Source organism: Numenius arquata, chromosome Z, assembly GCF_964106895.1.
Source record: "Numenius arquata chromosome Z, bNumArq3.hap1.1, whole genome shotgun sequence".
NCBI classification, from domain to species: Eukaryota; Metazoa; Chordata; class Aves; order Charadriiformes; family Scolopacidae; genus Numenius; species Numenius arquata.
The window spans coordinates 77,429,456-77,448,259 of record NC_133616.1 but is presented as its reverse complement, the minus strand read 5'-3'; the positions used below and the strand labels follow the sequence as shown (position 1 = coordinate 77,448,259).

The 18,804-nt window shown below is 41.2% G+C and overlaps 1 protein-coding gene across 3 annotated transcripts; it reads left to right on the top strand.

Annotated features, from left to right (window-relative positions):
- Window positions 1-11: 11 nt before the first annotated feature.
- Window positions 12-18,121, top strand: DHFR (dihydrofolate reductase). Of its 3 annotated transcripts, none has more exons than XM_074165796.1 (6): window positions 12-237; window positions 700-749; window positions 3,413-3,518; window positions 4,392-4,518; window positions 15,085-15,200; window positions 16,782-17,781. In XM_074165796.1, exons 1-6 carry the CDS (start codon window positions 152-154, stop codon window positions 16,867-16,869), a joined length of 573 nt encoding a protein of 190 aa, XP_074021897.1. In that variant the 5' UTR covers window positions 12-151; the 3' UTR covers window positions 16,870-17,781. The 3 variants fall into 3 exon arrangements, with proteins under 3 accessions (XP_074021897.1, XP_074021898.1, XP_074021899.1); XM_074165797.1 differs by having other exon boundaries at window positions 152-237; window positions 15,097-15,200; window positions 16,782-17,609; XM_074165798.1 differs by lacking the exon at window positions 12-237 and adding an exon at window positions 403-525 and having other exon boundaries at window positions 16,782-18,121.
- The last annotated feature ends 683 nt before the right edge of the window (window positions 18,122-18,804 follow it).

Below are 18,804 nucleotides of genomic sequence, written 5' to 3'. Positions count from 1 at the left end.
GGCGGGCGCGGGGCGGAGCGGCGGGCGAAGCGCCCCCGCCCGCGGGTGCGATCCCTCGCGCCGTCCCGCCTCAGCCTTGCCACCGCCCCCTCACGCCGTCCCGCCCCGCCTCTGCGAAGTCCGGTGCGGCGGGTAGGCGGCGGTGGGCGTCATGGTGCGCTCGCTCAACTCCATCGTGGCTGTCTGCCAGAACATGGGCATCGGGAAGGACGGCAGCCTGCCCTGGCCGCCGCTGAGGTACGGCAGCTCTGGCCGGTCTTCTTCCCGCCGGGGAGGCGGGAGAGCCGGCGGACTACAACTCCCAGCGTGCAGCGCGGGGGGCTCCCTTCTGGTGAGGCCGTGCGGAGCCGCGCGTTGCCCGCTGGGAGTTGTAGTTGGGGAGGGACGATGCTCACCAGGGCGGGAAAGTGGCTGCGGTGGCGGTCGGCGGGGCTGCGGCCGGGTCAATGGCTACCGGGCGCCGCCGCCGTATCTGGGAGCCCTGAGGGACTCCGGGAGGCAGCGCTGTCAGGGTCGCGGCCGTGGGTTAGCTCTGCTGCAGGGCAGAACGGGGGCCAAAGGTCTCCCTTCAGGCCAGGGCCCGACCAGCCTTTCCTCCCTGGGTGGCGGCAGCACTTGCGTTATGTTTTATTTTCTTAATTAGAGAAATGTAACTTATTCCTAAACCACGTTGTAACGGTCTTCTTGTTTTCTTGACAGGAATGAGTACAAGTACTTCCAGAGAATGACGAGCACATCCCATGTGGAAGGTAACATCGTGCTGGTTGCTGAGGTTGTGCCTTGCCTCATAAAAATTGGTTTGTGTGGTATCAGTCATGGAAAAGTGTGGTAATTGCACTTTTCCCTGACTTAAAAGTCTTGCTTCTGCGAACAGCCTGCATTCCCCCACCTTCCCAAGCCTCACCAGTGTTTTTCCCCTTTGCAGATAACATCATCTGCAGTTTGTTTCAGTTAGATAAAGAAACTGGAGGTGAATGAGATGTTTCTGGGCCACAGGTAATTTGTGAATAAAAACAATTTCAAAGCCCTGTTTTCCCTAACAGAGCAGATCTTTACCTACAACTCCAACCCTGAACAAATTAAAAATTGACAGCTTTTTATGCGGTGGTTAATTAACTGAGGGTTTTTTTTCCAGGTCATATTAGCTTATCTAAATTGTTTGCTGTAGCTCAGCCTTGGCCATTTGTTCCACCCCTGTGACCCTTGTGACAGTAATTTTGCTTGATTTTCCGAGTGTTGAGCCATGCTAATACGCCAGAAAACCCTGACTGTACTGATAATATGGAACAACAATACTGCAGCCTTATGCAGCCTGTCCACATGCAGCAACATGCGACCGTACAGGTAATATGCAGCAGTCAGGCCTAGCGAGACCTTTGCAGCAAGGTGATCTCATAAATGCAGTTGTTTTGGTGAGATAAAACCAGTTATTGCTGGGTGAAAAAATTTGTGAAAATCCACACAAACAGATGGGGACAGGAATGCAAAAAATGAACACAGCTAATTTGTTTTGACTGGGTATTTACCGCTGCCAGAAGAGACAAGTCTGGCTACATTGCCCCCAGACTTTTTTAACACTGACTTAAGTGCTCATTTGACGTTTCCTTAAGATATTTTAATTCTTTAACCCAGTAGCCTAGGCTACTACTGGGTGTCTGCGGGGACTCCCAGTATGTGGTAGGGGTAGGAAGGAGGCATTGGGAGAGGAGGAGTGGGCCATGCAATCAGCTCACTGTGCCTGTTGGAACCAGAGACATGAGAGACAACAGGTTTCTGCTGCTTCTCTATTTGCCAACATGGTCACTCTCTTTCCTGTGTTCTCTTTTCATGCTCCTATTAAAACTGCTGTCTAGCAGAACTCACTCGTTTGCTAAAACTTCTGGGCAACCTAATGTGCCTTTGTTGTGATTGAGCGACCTATTCCATAAGGAACATTTAATCTGCTTTTGCAGCAGTCATAAGTGAAGGACTTTACTCATGTTTTGGAGATCTGATTGAGCACGTTGCAACCTTTCATACAAAAAAGACATAACACAAATGTGAATCTTTTTATATGTCTGCAATTTGCATCTTACCTGGCACAATAACCTGTAATAACAAAAGAAAAGATGTTTTAAATACTAAGAAGGAAGTTTGCTCCATCCTGCCTGCAGATCTTTTAGTAAGCTATGACCTTAGATGCTAGGCAGTTAAGTTGCTTCATAACCAGACCTCTTAATGTATTATGCTGCCATAAATCTTCACCGCAGGGATATCACCATTGGTTCAGTGAGTCTGCTTGCATACCTGCACTGGCCACTGCTGTAAATTAGCTATTGGTCTAGACAGATCTTTGTTCTGATCTCATAGGCGTTCCAGTGTGAATCTTTAGTAAAAATATACATATATTTTTCAGAACTTAGGCATTTCCTTCAGCAGTGGTCTGTGCTGACAGATCTACACTGACACTGCAGTATATCTCTTGGAAACTTGCTCACAAAGGTTATCTGCAGGAGAAAGGTCTTTAGACACTGCTAATAAGCAAATGGAGCACTGGTTCTCTGGTGTGATCTAGTAGATCCAGCCTCTCAGATGGAGAAGCAGGTAGGACAGCTGTGAACAAATACTGTTTTCTTTTCTTTAAAATCTCTCCTGCTGTGTAGCAATGTGAAAAACTTCCTGCTACATTTTGGGACTTTCAGTCTCTGTGTTTATTTCTCTCCATTTGCTCTAAAGACAAACCCTCTTGTTAGCAGGACACATGTAAGAGATAATCGGGTTAGGAATGTTGGGTTTGATCAGAAATTATGCTTATCGGTGAATTCCAGAATATGATTGATCATCTGTTGCACTTCTGCTTTTGTTTAATCTGGCTGGTTCTTCTCCTAAAAGTTATCCTTTTTCCTGGTGCTTTTATTTTTACTTTTTTAAATAATGCTCAGAGCTGGCAATTATTCCTGATCATGTAACTGGAATGGTGGAACATGGAAACACAAAAGTCGATTCATGTATGCTGCTTGGATTTATAAGGAGAACAATTACGTTTTTTCACATGAAGAGAACTCTTTTGAGGGTGTGAGTTGGTCTCACACACAAACATTAATTTGACCCCTGTCACTATAGCAGAGGCAATGTCTGTGTAATGCGTGTAATGGACAGTGCCATGCCTCTTTTGATTTTCTTTCAATTATATGTTTATAGGTGTGTGTGAGTCTCCTTTGGTGTCAACTGCCTGCCAAGGCTTTGAGGCCACAAATATGTTCTTTTATGCATGTGACTAATTTGAGCATGATGGCCTAAACTTGTACTTTTTTTAACTGCTAAAATGGAGTTTGGAAGGGGGAAGGAAAGTCCAGCAGCGTCATTAAACAACCAAAACAAATTAGGACAGAGCAAAAATACTCTTTAAGTAAGTGTTTTCTCTCTTACTCAGGTAAACAGAATGCACTGATCATGGGTAAAAAAACCTGGTTCTCCATTCCTGAGAAGAATCGTCCATTAAAAGACAGAATTAATATAGTGCTCAGCCGGGAGCTCAAGTATGTATGATCACTAATAGGCCTGTAAAGCAAATAACAAGCCTGCACCAAAAAATATGTGTAGCAATACATCCTAAAGTAATTCTAAATGTAACATATCTGGTTAGGAAACATTTCTGCTATTGGTTCTGAGTGATGGCACTACTTTACCTTTAATTTTTTTAATTATTATTTTTATTTCTTTTATTTTTTAATTAATTCACAAGATAATTGTCATTACCTTGGATCATAAGCGTTAGTTTTAGCTCTACGCACAAACCATCTGACAATTGGCAGGAGTCTTTCTGACTCATGTATTTAACTGTATTTCTGTAGTTCCTAGTTAGATTGGTGGCTCTTATTCCCTTTTTTGAAGTTTATTTTTATTAGCATTTAAGGAAAAAGAAGTCCCTTTTCTGAGCTCTTTTCTTGAATGCATCACCCACGGTCATCCAAATATTCTTAAAGAAAAATGTCCACTTATCGTGGTTTTTGGCTTTGTAATATGTTGGTGGATTTTGTGCTGAATATGGTGACATGGGTAATAGGGACTTTTTGACTAGGGTTATTGAATGAAATATATATTTCATTTTATAGATGTCTAAATTTCTTGGTTATGCTTTTTAAAAAACATGATATAAAAATTCAGACCTGTAATTTATAATGCCTTTTAAGTCACAGTTATGGTTAAACTGTGATTTATTAAAAACTTTTGCAGTCAGATGTGAATTCTAACATAGTTTAGCAATAATTGGCATTTCAAAATAATTAACTAATGTGAAACATTTAGTCATTTGTGAATTCAGCAACACACACTGTTTGTCTAGATTGTATTGATTATCATGATGAATGGTCCTTTAATTATTCGGTAATAAAACTTCTTGCTTTTTCTAGGGAACCCCCAAAAGGAGCACATTATCTTTCCAAAAGTCTGGATGATGCTTTAGCTCTTTTGGATTCTCCAGAGTTGAAAAGTAAAGTAGACATGGTTTGGATTGTTGGAGGCACTTCGGTTTACAAGGTACATTTAGAGTTCTCCTAAATTCCACATTTTCTGCCATGGGATGACGATGGCTCAAGTTGCTGTTATTTCTGCTTTAGAAAATGCTTTTCTTTCACGTGAGACAGCAAACTCCAGTGATTATAACAGAATAAGTCTTGGAGAGTAAAATTTCAACTGACAAGTTTAAAATCTGTCCAGGTAACTCAATGTTGCTCGTCAGTGGTCCGGTGTCATACAGTCATTATGCTTTGGAGAGTTTTTCTTAAATCTCTATAAATTGTTAGGTTTTTACAGCAAGACACACATTGTTATACTTTACTGAAGTAGTAGATTGATTCTGCAGAGGATGTGGGGAAAAAAGGAGAAATGATCCAGCATTTTTAGCCAGAATATGCCACTTATACAGTTATACAGGTAAGAAAAGAGGATTTAGAGAGAACTGGCAGGTGATGGTGTCAGCAATAAGAGGAGATAATCATACAACAGATGACATACAACAGAACTGACTCTGCTTTCCCATCCAGCAACCAGGAGTCCCCACTGTTCCCACTCTCCAGGTGTCTGGGGTGTCTCAGTATTCAGGTGTCCGTCTGTGTGCCAAAAAAGCAGCATGTGCCACTTTCTTCTCAGGACCATCTTTGCTCAGGACCACCTTTGCACAGACAGCCCTGTATAAACTGCCCTGTTTTCCCACAAATGCAATAGTCCTCCTGTTCTTAACTAAGATACTCTCCATGCAACATGAAGGTCTGCAGAAAAACCCATCTCCTTGTTGCCCTGTGTTTCCTCAGCCGTCTTCCATCCTTCCTCCGAACGCTTCCTCTCATTTGCCTTGTATACACACTTAAAGTTTATTCAACTTTCCGTGGCTCCACCCACATCCCTGGAGTTGTCCTTTCAGCCCCTACACAGTCAGAGTTCTGCTTTTGTCTTCTTTTGTTAAGTTCTCATATAGTTTGCATTTATTGTCACACAGTACCACACAAAAGATTATGGCCATCAACCCTTGTTCTTTTCATCAATCAGGAGAATATGGAATAAGGACAGCTATAAGCAGTCTTTCTTCTGATTAAAAAAAAAAATCTTAATTAAGAATTGTAAACCAAATTTTTTTGTTTCATATAGTAGAGGAAAAAAAGTTCTGCTGTCCTGTAGTCATTGCAAGTACGCTGGAAATACACTGCACTTCTTGTTTGGCACTTGGACTTCAGGTGTGTGATGAAAATACCATCATGCTCCTGGTAGAAAATTAGGGCTGATAATACGCTTTGTATACGGGGTGGGAAATATATGTGTTCTGGTATTTCTTGTCTTTGCAGTTTGTGTGTTTCATGAACCTTTTCTCTGTGTCTTTTACAGTGTAAAAAGCAAAGTAGAAAGTAGTTAGATGTTGCTAAGGTTGTATGAAAAATAAGATGCATATGCAAATAGCCTGTAAAACACTTGTTCCTCTCTTTTTAATTTATGTTTTATAATCGCTTTTGCATGTGGTTAAGCCCACCATATGTTTGCTATCCAAATGCATTCGGCCTACGATGAAGTATTATCATATATAGGTAACCCCTTCTTCACTCTCAGCCATTACAATGCCTACTTCTGGGCAGTTAAGTAGCAAGGTTGTTTCTGGAGACAGATTCTCTCCAGATAGCGCATAACTGCCCAACGTGAGCAGGAGACTGGATTTGGCTTCTGCCCATAGTTCTGCAGGATGTGTAGCAAGAGCAGAAGCACTTACCCTTTTGGTGCAATGGCCACACAGTCAGCTAGTGCTGCAAAGAGTAATTATTTTTACTTGTTCTTCCAGGAGCGTCTGCACTGTAGACTTCTATTTTAACTATTTTTCCAGTGTCTGGCTGATAGTTTGTAGAAAACAATGCCATTTTTTAGACTATTACTCTCCAATATTAGATTATAAGTGGGCAGTTTTGAACAAGGGTACTTTTTGCAACACATTGCTTGTGCTGATCAGCATAAGGGAGTATGACTTAAACTCTAAACTGGTTTCAACCATGTACTCAGGATGTTTCAAAGGAATTTGTAGTTCATTAGGGAGAAGTCTGACAGCCTGACTTACCCTTATCCAGAGAGTTGTGCCGAGGTGGAGCATCCACCCAGGGGCCTGAGTGCAGAAGGGCACTCCATGGGATACAGGTGTTCAGCCTGTCTCTCTTACTGGCAGGGTGCCCAGAGAAATTGTGGATGCCCCATCCCTGGAGGCATTCAAGACCAGGCTGGATGGGGCTTTGAGCAACCTGGTCTGGTGGGAGGTGTCCCTGCTCACAGCAGAGGGCTTGGAACTCGATGATCTTTAAGGTCCCTTCCAACCAGAACCATTCTATGATTCAATCTCAAGTATGGGTGGCTGCTGTGCCCTGCCCAGCCTCCAAGGACTGTAGCAAGCAAAGGTGCTGGAGCACCAGGGTGGTGTTTCAGGATGGATTCTGCCCTCAGCAACAGAGAGGCAAGGGATGGAATGGAGGTAAGGGACTACTGCTGTTTACAACAGAGCTTATGCCTCTCTTGCCCACCGCCCCTAAGTTCTCAAGGACACAGTTCTCTCCAGGGTGGTGGGTGTATTGGCATAAGCTCATTTCTGTCTGAAGTCCTGTGAAGGACAGAGGAAAGTGAGCTCTGAACAGGGTGGCCATCCAAGTCCTCGTGTAGGTTGCATTCACACTGTGTTGAGCAGCATGCTTGGGGGAAACTTCATCTCAGCCTTGACCTGTGCAACAGGAAAAGGCAGAGCAGCTGGACATGGTAGGCTGGTGGGGACAGGGAGAGCTGCGTAGATGTTATGGTTTGAAAGAACCCATAACAATCTATTGTCGTTAGACAATTATTCTATCACCCGATGAACCCCTCCCCACCCGGAAGGGGGAATCAGGGAACACAACGAAATACAAGGGTTGAAATACAAATAGATTTAATAGACTAAATAGTTAACAATAATACTAAAGAACCAGTATTAGTCCCGATACTGATATAAGATATACAGGAATTATACTCGGCCAATTCTATCAGTAGGAAGCTGTGCACTCCCAGCAGTGGACAGCAAATACCGGACACTGCGAGTGCAATGGCTTCAGAAGGAAGGGAAGGCCTCAGGGCTCCGGCACTGGGGCAAGGAGTTGTCTGCACCGCCGCCATCAAGGCAGAGAGAGAGCTACGCAGCAAACTTTTCTAATTTATATTGAATGTGACGTTCATGGTATGAAATAATCCTGTTGGCACCTGGGTCAAACGGCCAGGCCTTGCTCCTCCTTGTCCCTGCACCTGGCAAGGCTCAAAAACACTCACCTTGAATCCCACAGAGCCTGGCTGGCTCTAAAGTAAATATTTTCACAAATTCAGACACTAGAGTCTTCTAAAAGTGCAATTTTCCCCAGCATTAGAAGAAAAGTTAGTCCTGTGTCTCTCAACTCAGGACAGTAGAGTATTGTTATTAGGAAGTGAGAGCAGAAAAGATCAGAAACAGCTCCCACAGTCCACTGAGGGTTGGAAAACCTTGTGCAGCCTTCACCTTCTTAAATTTGACTTGACACCAATCACCTCATCAGGTTTGTAATCCAATACAGGTACAAGGTAGTACTGTTGCCTCCAGGGAGGCTTTTGGACTTCTCACAGCATGGGTTTACAAGTTTCATTTCTTTGGATCTCAGTGTGATGCCAAACTGGATCTTCTGCACTTTTCTAGATCTCCTGAGTTCCAGAAGGAGTTGGTGTTGGTGTTGGTGTTGATTGTATGGATGAGAAAAGAGGAGCGTAGCAGCCCAGCAATGGTCAGTAGGTCACAGTAATTACGAAGCCGTTATGCGTCATGAGAGGCACTCCATGATTTTGCGTGAGCACTTGTTGTTTTGAGAGCCGTCTGCTGGCTCCCGAGTGCTTGTTGTTTGCTGGAAAACTTGTGGTGGTGATTCACTCATTGGTTCTGGCCCCTGAGTCCCCGTTAGCTGTTGGAGCTCATAGACATGTTCCTGGAGTGGGTTTTCTAGCTTGGTTTCATCCCCAAGAAATTTAATTCACGGATACCAAGATTGGTTCCCAGTAGAAATAAAGCATGTGGGGGCAACTGGAAGATTAATTTCCAAACCACATCTCTGTTCTGAGTTAAGACAGTAACGTAGATGAACTCTGTGGAAGTATTGTCTCTTAATTGAGAGGTTCAGGTCTTGGCTTTGACTCTGAAAAATGGTACTACCTGGAGATCCTAAGGGAGTCTGCTCAGTATAAATTACATGAGTCTCTTTCAACTGGATTTAAACTGTGTGTTTTAAACTAATTAAAAACAACATTCAGATTTTACTAGGAATAAGAACTGTAAGTCCAGCGCATCCCCAAATATTCAACAGGGACTTTAAAAAAAAAAAAAAACCAGATTTACATATGTGGATGGTATGGTCTTAAATGTTGTTTGTTGAGTGTTTAATATAAATCTTGCTTTGTAAAAATAACCAAGCACAAATCCCTAACAGTGACCCTACCAGTGGGAAAAACAAAACAAAAAAACCACTCAACCAAAAACCTCAAAAGACCTAGCAACAAAACTTTAAAAAAAAAAGGCGAAAAATTTATGACTCAGGTCCTCATAACCAAGGCCTCTTTAGTAACACCAAAACAGGCTATATGTCAAACAGTTTTTCACCTTGATAAAACATTTTTTCCTACAGCATCTTGAACATTTAAAATTGTCTCTTCTAATTTATATGTTCCTACTCAGCTTGTTGCTTTCTCAGTGCCGCAGAAGCAAACAATGACACCCAAGGTCACATTGCTTAAGGACAGAATTGTATTCATGTATTAAATTTGGAGAAGAAACTTGTAATTTCATAACAGAACAAAAAGTTCTTTCATAAGAAGTTTTGTTGGTTTTGCTGTTTACTTAATATCTAGACTGGCCATAACAGAAAATAGATGCTGGTGATAAATAGTGTTTGGGGATATTCTTCAACGAAGAGGCTTGAGCTGGAAAATTAAACTTCCAGTAATCTCCAAGGGAAAATTTTATCTAATATTCATGCTCGGGTGTCTTCCTGTGTATTAGTATTTGACATATTGTGTTTGGTAATCTACCCCCTTTCATTCTTCAAGATTATTGAATTATGAGGCTGCTATTCATATTTAGTGCGGCAAGTCTCTTGCAGCTAGCTGATTAATTACCCTCTTAAATAGAGTTTCTTGACTAAGCATATAAGCTTCACTGGGTTCTGAATGCCCTGAGTGGGTTGTGAATGCCACATTTGCTAAGCTTCAAATCATTGCTGTACCATAAGTATCACTTCTTTAAAAAGAGAAAAGTATTAACAATTTGAGTCACTGGTTTTATTGTGATTTTTTTCAAGCGTGCCAAAACTTTACTAACTAATACACTAAAATACGGCTTTCAATGATTACATTTTAGTATGTCTGAATTCCCTGTAAACTATAAAAGAAATAATAGGAATTTTTCTACCTTCCCTGCACATAAGACAAAGTGATTTTGAGCTGCAGCTACTGGAATGGTTTTAAGCTGCCTACCTATTGCAATATTGACGCGTATGTTACTGTGTTTTTGAAGCATCGTGTTCAGTCTGAGGTGTGACCAAGGACTGAGATCCACCTACAAGGGAGACAGCTCATTTTTCCACACTCGCGGGCTCCGCTCTTGCAGGTCCTGGTGCTGTTTCTGCCTTCGAACAGTGCTCCCAAAGAACCTGCTGCAAAGAGGAGGCTCCTCTTGAGCTGCCTGACGCTGGTGACATGGAGGACGTCACACTGTGGGCCCGAAGCATCATACCGCTCTGCTCTTCATTACTGTAATGTCGCAGAATCCTTCTTTACAGGAGAATTTTCCCATGTGTAGTTGTATAGCTTTGTGTAGTTGTCTGAAAAAAATGATGGGAAAGGGGAGACAATTTTCCTCTATTCCTATGACCTTCTAGGTGTTTTGAGAAAGGGTGTGAGCACTCTTAATGCAATTCCTTAATGTCTCTTTTATCTAGAAGTGGCAGGGTCCCAGCATTAGAGCTGACAGCACTGTCCTCCCCATAGAGATTCACGTTTTGTAAAGATGACTATTGTATTTATGACTCCAGTGTCCAATACTTCTAGCTCTTACCTAGCTATAAGTAAAACTAGAGTAAATATTAGCAGTGGACTAGTAGATTAACTAAAAAATCTGTTAAAAGTTCAAGAATTTTCTTTAATTTAGCATCTTTATATTTTCACAGACTTCAGAGGGTCATATCCAGCCTTTCCAGTATAGTCTGCAAAATAAACTCAGGAGATTTTTAATGTGGAAAGAAAGGTGTAATATTGTTGTTACTCCTAAACAAGCTTTTTTATGTTCTCGTTCTTGTGAACAAACATATTGATTTGACATTCCTCTGGGAAAAAAATAATGACTAAAAAAGGTTAATAGATGAGTCAGTTGCAGACAGAAATCATGCAGCTATGAAAGGTTGTTGCTTTTTAAATTCTTTTTCAAAGATGCTTGCAGAGATCATAGAGGAAAAGATTTAAAAGACTCCCCTTTAAGACTAATACATGGAAAAGTGTGGTGATTAAAGAGTATCTGTTTCTGCGAGGGCAGAATGGGCAGGTTTTTCGATAACGGTCATGGAAGATTTCTGTTGCACTTGTCTTTGTCACTGGCAGAGAACGGGTGGTGAGAGCTACCACAGTGTCTCCTCCGTCACCAGACTTATCCTTCGTGGAGTGGGAAGGAAGGAGTTTTGAGGGTGTTGATTCTCCTGGTTATCACCCCAAATCTCCTAACAGCCCAAGTTTAACTTAGGCGAGTCCTTTTACCTAGGTAAGATCTAGAACTTTGTGAGATCTTCAGCTGTGAGATTTTTTTAACGTACAAAATACGGGTTTTTTAATACCCTTACAGCTTCAAAATGCAACTTGCCTATATGATCCAATACACACTTTAAGCGTTGAAAAACAGAATGCAAATGAACAGACTGTTTATTTTGAAATTTTCTCTTTTGTAGTGTTCTCATATTTTGTTTGGATTGTCAATGTTGTTGTCTGGGAAGACACTTGAAAAATAAGTGCCTCACGTAGTACCTTTGGCTGTTTTACTTATTTTATGTAATTGGTAGAAGATGAGAAAGCGGAAGCAGTGTGTGTGTGTGTCCTAAAACCTGTGAATCTTTAAATGACTAGAAATAATTGGTCCCTCCTACAGCAATTGGTGGCAATGCCCAGCAGTTTACAGTGGTTTGGTGATTAGATCTATAAAAGATTAATTTTCCATGCAACACTTCTGAAACAACTTGTAATGCACAGCTATTCTTTGTTGCAGAGCTCCAGGGCTGTTTTAACCTGTGTTTTACGGAGGGAAACTAATTCAAGGCAATGGTCCTGCACGTGTGGGCATAATGTGATCTTGCACAGCTGTCAGTCCAATGCAGCTGGAAATCATGGGGAAGATGATCTTTAGGCCATCTCCTTTTTTGCATTATGCTTCAGAGGCAGGCTTGCCAAGGTTTCCCTGGAAGTGAGCAAAAAGGCAAGGGTATGCTAAGACCTTTTCACAGGGTTATGAAGGTATGTATGAGTTCTCTGAGTCTTATGAAGGACTCTGGTTTGCATAGAGGGTTGATGTACCTGGGACAACAGGGGGGATTCTGCCACCTCTGCTCTCCTGTCCTCCCTTACTTGTGGAAAGTCATCACTGCTTGAGGAGTGGTTCTGGTGTTTCTGAGAGATCAACAGCCACGGTTTTAGTAGGCTGTCCTTCAATGTGGACCAAAAATCAGCACAGCTTTTCCTGTTGCTTCAGGCTGCAATATCTTAAGAGGTTCAGTAGCGCTAGACAAGGAGGTGAGCCTGTGTGGAGAACAAACACATGTGCAACTCCCAAGGGAAACCGGTGCAGGTACAAATACAGTCCTAGGATAACTAAATTGATTAAGAAGGAAAAACACAGTAAATTAAAATCGTAGCAAGAATGACTTAGACCCAGTGTGGCAATGGAGTGAGGGTAATGTAATAACCATGGAGAGAGAATGCTAAATTAAATTCAAATTTACAGAAGCATGAGAACAGAGACATCATTTTGTTTAAAAATCTCCTCTTGCCCTGGTACAATTATTTCCAGCAAGTCCTCTCTTAATATCTGTCTTTTCCATCACATATATTATCCTCACACTTACCAGATATGCAAAACCAAAAAAGCAGTACTGATCTACTTATTGGAAATTATTTGTCTATTGAATATTGTGCTAACTTCCCACAGTATTGCCTGATCACTAAAATATGTTTAGTTACTGCACATTCTCTTTAAATATTCAAGATTATTTATGTCTATACCTTCGTATTATGTATGTGTTACTTTAAAATAGTCATACTCACCCTATTCTGTTCAAAAAAGTAAATATGCATAATGAATATTTCCTTGATTAAATTTAGAGTTAAGTATGGCAGCATTCTGTCAGATCAGCACTACGCATCCTCTAACTTCTGTACCTATAAAAGGTGGTGAAATTGATAGTGTGGGCTGGACAGGGCAAGAGTGAATTGAATGTCAGTGAGGAGCTACCTTAATCCTCAAGCAAATGCCAGAGCTGTGATAAATCTCCTTCCCCATCCTGCCAGGTCCAAAGCAGTAGTTCACAGAGGCGGTGTCAGAGTCCAGTCCTCTCTGAGCAGGTTCCTTTGGAGACTCCACATGTGAAAGGTTTCATGTTTGATACAAAATTTACTTATTTCTAGTTTTCTGAAGTTACTGCCAGGGAACATGGAGAACCAGGTGCTCCCAAAGGGATGGGAGCTGAAATGCCGTAATATGCTGTCATGACGCAGGGTATTCCCAGCTGCTGAGTAGGAGCACGTGGGTTGAAACCAGTTCAAGGCTGTTGCTCTTCTCTCAGTTTTTTTTTTCGTTGTTGTTTAGTATTTGTGGGGCACCTGCGCACACAGACCTCCTGAGCTGGCCTGGTGAATTCAGGAAGCATTGGCACTTTTTTATTAACTTGGGGACAAACAGTTTCATGGCTGGTTGGTTCGCTCAACTCATTTAGCTAGAACAGAGGTCACCCTCCGGTCCCCTTCGTGCTCAGTTCAGCTTTCTTTGCAATATCTGTGGTCAGTCACTCTGTGTGCTCTTCCCTGACCTGTCTTGGTGGTACAGAGTCCTTGCTGAAGCTCAGTTCCCATAGAGCTGGATAGGAAGTTGATTTATTCCCCTACTACAAACCAAAAGTATCTCTGTTTACAGAACACGATATGTTTTTATTTGGGTAGCAGATTATTCTGTCATTCTGCAGCTGTATGTTTCTCCTCTTGCCTCCCACCCTTATTTTAAGAAATTAAAAATAGGATATTTATATACAAACTAGATGAACATCAGTTCAATGCTGTTGGATGCTGGTGTGCTGTGACTTACCCCTTCCATTTTTAAACCATTCTCTAGCAATAGAGGAGCTTTTCTAGAACCTAACTTCTCAGCAGTGATACCAATTAATTTTATTGTGTTAAATTTGCTATTACTTGGTTCCTCTACTTGTCAAAGTAGTACCTAATAGTTTGCTGCATGGTGAATCACCTTCAACAAAGAGCATTGCTCATCGCCAATTTAAAGGAAAGGGAGAAACAGCCATAAGCTTCTCAAAAATATATTGTAACCAAGCACCAGTATAGCTTTTAATGGGTTATTTTGATGTCAAGAAAGTCTGGAAGAGGTGCCTCTTCAGTCTGATCTGGAGACAAAATGTCTTTTTTTAACTCCTGAGTTTGTGTGAATTTGTTAGTGAGGAACTCACATAACAGATGTCTTCATAACTTTTTTCATCCAGGAGCCTGGAAACTTTCTTTCTTGTTGTTCTTGTGTAACTTTCAATGCATATTATCACTTTGCCATAATCTAGAAATCAAACTTTGATGTTAAACCGATAGATAATTTGATTGCTGGAACAGCAGACTAAAAATACATTCTAAATCCTTAGCAGTCACATTAAATAAATATTGGAAAAAATTAGCTTGAGGTATGGGCCTCTACCACCACTGAAAGCTCCCTGTCTTCCAGAGAGGTAGGACTCAGAAATTGCTTGTTGAGACTGGGCCATACCGTTCCTTTCTTCTCACAGGACTATTCATCATTTTTTCTTAATTTCTGTTAGATGCCCAAACTCTGAGAGTAGGTTTTGCTGCCGCTTACCAGGTGGAACTGGCACAAGATGAAATTATCCCTTTAGAAAGTGCTCTTGGGGAGAGTCCTAAGAGGAGATGCAGAGTTCAATTTTCACTGCATTGCTTAAAACCCGAAATACATATAAAATAGCAACTGAATTTCAGTTTTAGATAACATATTTGGTGTGCAATGTGCAAGCAGAAAATATGCTAAGACTCTTATCTCTTGGTTCTTTTTGAATGCTGCCATGGTGATGTCTGGTGCAGGCAGAACAAGAACTTGGAGAGTTGGCAAAGAACGCTGATGTTCCAAATAAGAATTCACACTTGATATTATCTTACAGACTTCAAAGAGGATTATAAAACAAGAATATTAAAAATGTTAATAAATAAAACTACTTCATGCATGGTTGAGCTGTTTTACAGGGAATAACTCAATTTTAATAATTTCTACTATTTTTAAAGGCAGCGATGGAGAAGCCAATTAATCATCGATTGTTTGTGACAAGAATTTTGCAGGAATTTGAAAGCGACACATTCTTTCCAGAAATCAACTACAAAGACTACAAACTTCTCACAGAGTAAGTATCAGGATGCATAGTGGTCTTGTGTTCAGATGGAAGACTTAATAATCTACTTTGAATGTGTAAGGGTCCTATTAAAGCCATGTTCTCTTTTGAGTTAGAGGTGCTTTTCACTGTATTTTTCCCCAGAGTCATATTGTACTTAGAACCTGGAATTGCACCACCCTTAGCACAGAGAGAGTGTTGGAACTTGTTGTGTTCTTGAACCTTCCTATCATCTTCACAGTAAAGAATTGCTTTTGTCAGTTTGCTTGAAAAATAACTTTCTTGATGCTTCTCATTTTAGAATTACTCAAATATTTACTAAACTTCATAACTCTCAGTATGTTGTTATTCAATGGTATTTAGCCCCTTTGATAAATTGCTGAAGACAAATTAAATGGGTTTGAGCTGTGAGGGTTGAGCCTTTATAGATTTCTAGGTAACTTTCTGCTGTTCGCTGTGGTTTCTTCTGTGTGATCCTTGCCATATTCCAGTCATACTTTTGTGACTTCTCCAACGAGATTACACCCAACAGGCGGTAGGGAGGCAGCAAAAATTCAAACATCTGCCTCGAGAACTAGCAAGGAAAGGATCTTCCTCTTCTTGCTTCTCCCGTTTTGTTTCCCAGCTGGTTACAGACCAGCAGTGGAAGAAATAGAAAGTATGGCAAGTCAAGCTCTCTGTGCAGGGCACAGGAATGGATTAGTGCTGAAGTGGGAGAGAATAGGCAGGGGCAGGAAAGAAGGACGCAGGAGGGATGAACAAGGTGAGTGGGGAGGAGTCATCACCTTTTTCAACTCTTAACATGTTCCGAACTGCACTCAATATGAGCCCACTTTAGTATCCTGATGTCTGACCCAAAGCTCCCCTCTCTCCCTCTTGGCTGTTTCTCAGTTATACATAGGTTTGGGCGAGTGCACTGAAGTCAGAAGTTGGCCTTAAAACATGAATTTATAAAATAGCAGATAATTCCCTCACTAACATGGAAGCCTCATAGAGTCAAACCTAGCAAATAAAAATTAAAATTTCTTTCTCCCTCAAAGTCAACGTTGCCGATAAAAAATCCTTACTCTGTCACAGGGAGCTGAAGAGATTTTTGAAAGTGTCTATTAATAAAACCTATTTTAGTCAATCTGGAATATAGAGGAACGCTTTGAATGGCAGCAGTCAGCTGCTTTAAGAAGCTGTAGTGGACTTGTAAGAAACCTTTGTCTTATCATTTCCTCTAAACCGTCTGAGCAAAGCAAGAAAACCCTAAAGTGTTCTGTGTCTTTTCTACTTTTGCAGACATTTTAAATAACGTGTTGGAGGCTTTAATAAAAATGTTGGGGTTTTTTGATTAAGCCAAAAAGGTGGAGTTTTTTTTTGCATCAGAGTGTGCTTTCTTGATTTAGAAAGATGTGCATACAAGTTGCTGATAGTAGTTAACATGATTCCTACTAATAGTTTGTGCTTAGTATGCCTGTTGTAAGGATGGTATTTTCATCTCCCTTTTCAAACAACTCTCTTTTCTAATTGATTGGATAAATTACAGGTGACTCATAATGATATTTTTATCTACTTGTTGGCTTTTGCTTTGTCTTCTCCCCTCTCCAGGTACCCAGGTGTCCCTGCTGATATCCAAGAAGAGAATGGCATCCAGTACAAATTCGAAGTGTATGAAAAAGCTGCCTTGGCACAATAAATGAGGCTTTTGGTACTTCTGTGTAAGGGCAGGCGTTTTAAATTATGAAGTCTTACTGAGTACAAATATGTATTAAATTATTGAGAGAAAATCCTGCTTGATAATACAATACCTCGGTAGTGAATGATTCCAAAGAACACAACCCACATTCTGAATGTACACCTTGCAGTGGAAATATGAGGATGGTCAGCAGTGTGAAGGAAGTAGCTCTAAGGAATGCCGCAACTAGGGTTGCATGAGACCTTGCGTTGATCTTTACAGTCCATGGCAGCATCCCTGACAACTCCATGAGTAATGAAAGGCATTAGACTGAGTCAGAACCTTTCTACCTAAATGAAGGGTTTGAGTATCTACTGGTTCAGAACGTCCAACGCTAAGAAAGCGTCAGAACTCCTGAGTTTGACTGGTATGGTATATACTTTTGTAACAATCCTTAAAACATACTGGTGTGGAGGAAAAGGTAAGCAGGCATAGCAAGAAAAGTCGCATCTGGAAATTTCAGGCAGCAGTTGAGGCATACATTGATTCTTCATGGAAGTCCTCTTGTCATCCTAACCGTCCTGGGTGTACAGCCTACTTCAGGCTTTTTGGCTGAAAACACTGACTTACAAATTAATCTGAGAAAGAATTTTTAATGTTTCCATTAACTTAACACCTGTGTAAAGGCTTGCTGCTCTTATAAAAAGTTGCTATGTCAGTTTGACCGTGACAGCTTTGCAGCACAAGAACATAAACATTGCTTTCTTAACAGAAGCTGTGTTCTGGTGTCCCTTCTAAATGTTGTCAGTGCAGACGCAGAGTGTTAATTTGTCAGTGTGAGTTTGAATAGTCTGTGTGGCATATAAATATGGATTATAAGCAGGTAGTGGGGTCCTGTTTCCGCTTTCATTAAATATAGCCAGTATAATAATGTTTTGCCTTACTGTTCCCTAAAAATAGCAATATACTGGTAGTATAGTAACACTGTGATTCTAATAATAGCATACAATGCCAGGTGTTCACCAAAGTTTGTTATTGCCAGTATTACCACAGCGTGACCAGCAGTGTTGGCATGTTTGCTGTGTCTTGACTGTGTGGAGTTTGTCAGACGGCAGAGGTCACCATATACGAAGTGTCACGGAGAGGAGCTGGGACATACAGTGCCCGTTTCTGGTCCCCTGGGCTGCTGCTGCCACCCTGAGAGTGAGAGGGAGCCCTGCCTCCCTTTCAATGCAGATTGGTCTGGGGCCAGAGGAGTGAAAAAAACAGTTGTAAAAAAACCCAACAAAACAAAACAAACACAACGAAAAAAATAAAACCTCAAAACTCTGCTGACTGTTTCCCCAAAGCATTTTAAAAGCATTGTCTTAATGAGGCAGTATTGTGGGAGGTTCAAGTAATAGCGCTTGTCCTTTAATGTCATGCAGGCCCAGTTCTGACATCAGGGAGGGTGACACTGGCCATCAGCAGATTTTGCATGTTATAACTGTACGGAGGAGTGTAACAGCACCCAGTTTTCTAAAATTAAACCTTAATTTCCTTGCTTTTGAAAAACCAAACCTCTTTGATAAGAGAAAAACATTTAGAATTATCAGCTGTGAACACCTCTTGAATTTTCCATGGCAATTTTGCAACATTTAACTCATGAAAAAGATAATTTTGGCAGCATCTTTTCTGGGTTGTCTCTTTTCTCTGTGTTCCTTTTGAATTCTTAAAAATGTAAGTACTTCCCAGTGTTGATCTTCCTCCATGTGTGCTGACTTTACATCGTTTGACAAAGATTAAAGCAACAAAGTTATATTTGCTTGGGTAATACGGCAAAAAGTCTCCCGGATTTTAGTTTGCCAACACATTGTGGAAGGGAAGGAAAAAGACTGTTACCAAGGGGATGGTATTTTTTTAAAAACTGTAAGTCACAGTGACCCTGACACGAGAAAGTAATCTCCCCAAAGCATT

What these genes read in the sequence shown, in the direction of transcription:
- DHFR (XM_074165796.1), top strand. Translation starts at nt 152, where the DNA reads ATGGTGCGCTCGCTCAACTCCATCGTGGCTGTCTGCCAGAACATGGGC. An exon ending in GAGCACATCCCATGTGGAAG is followed by an intron (nt 750 to 3,412) that starts GTAACATCGTGC and finishes TCTCTTACTCAG; the next exon opens with GTAAACAGAATGCACTGATC. An exon ending in GTGCTCAGCCGGGAGCTCAA is followed by an intron (nt 3,519 to 4,391) that starts GTATGTATGATC and finishes TGCTTTTTCTAG; the next exon opens with GGAACCCCCAAAAGGAGCAC.